The 2176-nt window shown below is 62.1% G+C and overlaps 1 protein-coding gene across 1 annotated transcript; it reads right to left on the bottom strand.

The window, feature by feature from the left end:
• Window positions 1–155: 155 nt before the first annotated feature.
• On the bottom strand, window positions 156–1070 carry Ier3 (immediate early response 3). Its single transcript, XM_004624331.2, has 2 exons — window positions 841–1070; window positions 156–752 (listed from the first exon to the last, which is right to left on the bottom strand). Exons 1-2 carry the CDS (start codon window positions 1048–1050, stop codon window positions 504–506), a joined length of 459 nt encoding a protein of 152 aa, XP_004624388.1. The 5' UTR covers window positions 1051–1070; the 3' UTR covers window positions 156–503.
• Window positions 1071–2176: the final 1106 nt, after the last annotated feature.

Below are 2176 nucleotides of genomic sequence, written 5' to 3'. Positions count from 1 at the left end.
GCCCGCTCCGACCCGGAGCGCGCCGAGCTGTGGGAGGCCGCACGCCCCGGGCTGGGTCGGCGGGGCTGCGGGGGAGCGCCCGCCCGCCGCGCTTCGCGGTCCCGGCGGCTCGGATGGGGGAAGGGAGAGGCGCTCGCAAGGACTCACACAGGACGCCGGCGTAAATCAGGTTTATTCGTGTTCACAGAACATACTGGGCGACCCCAACCCCACGGCCCACCGCCCTTCCCTGAGACCTGCGGGGCGGAGGCGCGGGCGCCGGGCGCCACCAACCGGCATCCAGTAAGAGATCGGCGTTCACGAAGGGGAGCACCGCGCCCCCTCGCATAAGTTAAAATAAATATTACACATCCCCCATCACCCTGAGGACACATAAATACGTATAAATATTAATTAGGAGCAGTGAGAATAAGTTAGTGTTCCGATCCGCGGTCCCAGTGTGGGATACGCTCGCGCGCACCAGCTCCGCCCGGTGCGTGGGTTCGATCCTCGGCGGCGCCGACTCAGAAGGCAGCCGGGTGCTGCTGGAGGAACGCGCGGAGGTCGGGGGCGTGCTCCGCGGGCCGCGAGGTCAGATTACAGGGCTCGAGGGCGGCAGGTGCGGGGGGCTCGGCGGCGGGCGCGTCCTCCGGGCCCAGGGTCACCGGCGCGCCCTCCTCGGCCATCAGGACTTGGCAGAAGACCACGGCGAGCAGGATGAACAGGAGCCTCTTGGCCGCGTTCGGTTCCTCGGTGGGCAGCTGGCGCCGGACCTGCGGGTGACAAGGCAGGGGGAGGTCAGGTCGTCGCCCCGACGCGCAGCGACCCAGGGCCCCGTACGGGCGTTCCGGCCACACTCACCGCTCGCGGGTACAGGACCCGGCGACTGCGCTTTCTGTGCCCGCGGGAGGCGCTGAGCCGCACGGCGGGAGAGGCCGCGGGCTCCGGCAGGGGATCGAAGGTGAAGATCTCGGGGCCTGAGCCCCGCCGCAGCCCCGGGCTGGGGGAGGGAGCGGGAGCTGGGGCCCGCAGGCCGGTCAAAGTGGGCAGCGAACTGCGAGAGTGACACATCGCGACCAAATCCAACTAGAGCAGAGTGCGCGCCTGGACGCCAGCGCCACTTAAGTAGCAGGGAAGGGGGCGTGGCCTCGTGGCTCCGCCCCCGCCCCGGGGAGCGGTGGTTGGTGCAGGCTGGAAATTCCGAAGGTTGAGCAAGGGATGGGCGGAGTCGAGGGACGGCCCAGGGTGGGCACGTGTCGCGACCTGTGGCGGGTGCGGGGGCGCCTTCGGTTTAGAGACCCTCGGGCCGGGGTCCTGGCGAACCTGAGCGGGGCTGGGAAGGGACGGCAAGGGTGGGAGACCTGCGGTCCTGTTGCAATTTCCACCTGTAAGTCCAGGGGAACTTTTGGAAAGCACGTTTTCAGGTGGTGGGTGCGTGGAGAAAACAGGGTTTGAGCAAAGGCGTCGCAAAAACTACCAGAAGACTGAGAAAAGAGCACAGTGCAGACATAGCCCTGCCCCGCCAGCGCACGGGAAGACTCGTGCACGAGCCACACGCTGCCTGCACGCCACGCAGCTCGCACCCACGCGGCAGGTGCGAAGGACAGCCGCATCCTTGGGTGTGGGGGAGGTGGTGCCCGTGAAAAGCTGCTGCAGAGCTGCCTCCCGCCTGGGCCCCTTGTGGACTAAATGACAAAGTGCATGTGAAGACCTCTAGATTGTGAGATTGTATACACCTAAGGACGGCAATTTCTCAGCCTAGAACTGATTCATTTCCATAATTATCTGAGGGACAGCTGCTTATGGATGTGGAGTTCAACATTTCTTTTTTTTAAATTTTATTTATTTATTTGTGTGTGTGTGTGTGTGTGTGTGTGTGTGTGTGTGTGTGGCCAGCTCAGCCCACCGGGGGTGGGGGGGGGCTGGCTGGCATGTGGTGCTGGGGGATTGAACCGCAGTCCCTGTGCTTTGCTAAGCTTGTTCTAAGGAGGTGCTTTAGACCACGGAGCCATCTCACCAGCCACTGAACCTTGAATTTCATGATGAGAAAAAAATATCTGGCTAATAGCAGATTTTCTGTCCTCATTTTTGAATAAAATTCTTCAAAAGAAGAAGAAGAAGAAGCTACACACAAAAGCAGATAAAAGAGCGTATGGAGCAGATCTTCCAGCTAATTGAAACCCAGCTACCAATTAAC

The sequence above is a fragment of the Octodon degus genome, unplaced genomic scaffold (assembly GCF_000260255.1).
Source record: "Octodon degus isolate 3935 unplaced genomic scaffold, OctDeg1.0 scaffold00005, whole genome shotgun sequence".
Lineage (NCBI taxonomy): Eukaryota > Metazoa > Chordata > Mammalia > Rodentia > Octodontidae > Octodon > Octodon degus.
Note: the sequence above shows the minus strand (reverse complement) of the source record. Positions and strands in the feature narration are given on the sequence as shown.

Bases quoted from the DNA above. Each gene is read 5' to 3' on its own strand.
- Ier3 (XM_004624331.2), bottom strand. From the start codon at position 1,050: ATGTGTCACTCTCGCAGTTCGCTGCCCACTTTGACCGGCCTGCGGGCC. The intron at 753-840 runs GTGAGTGTGGCC...TGTCACCCGCAG, and splicing joins GGGTCCTGTACCCGCGAGCG to GTCCGGCGCCAGCTGCCCAC.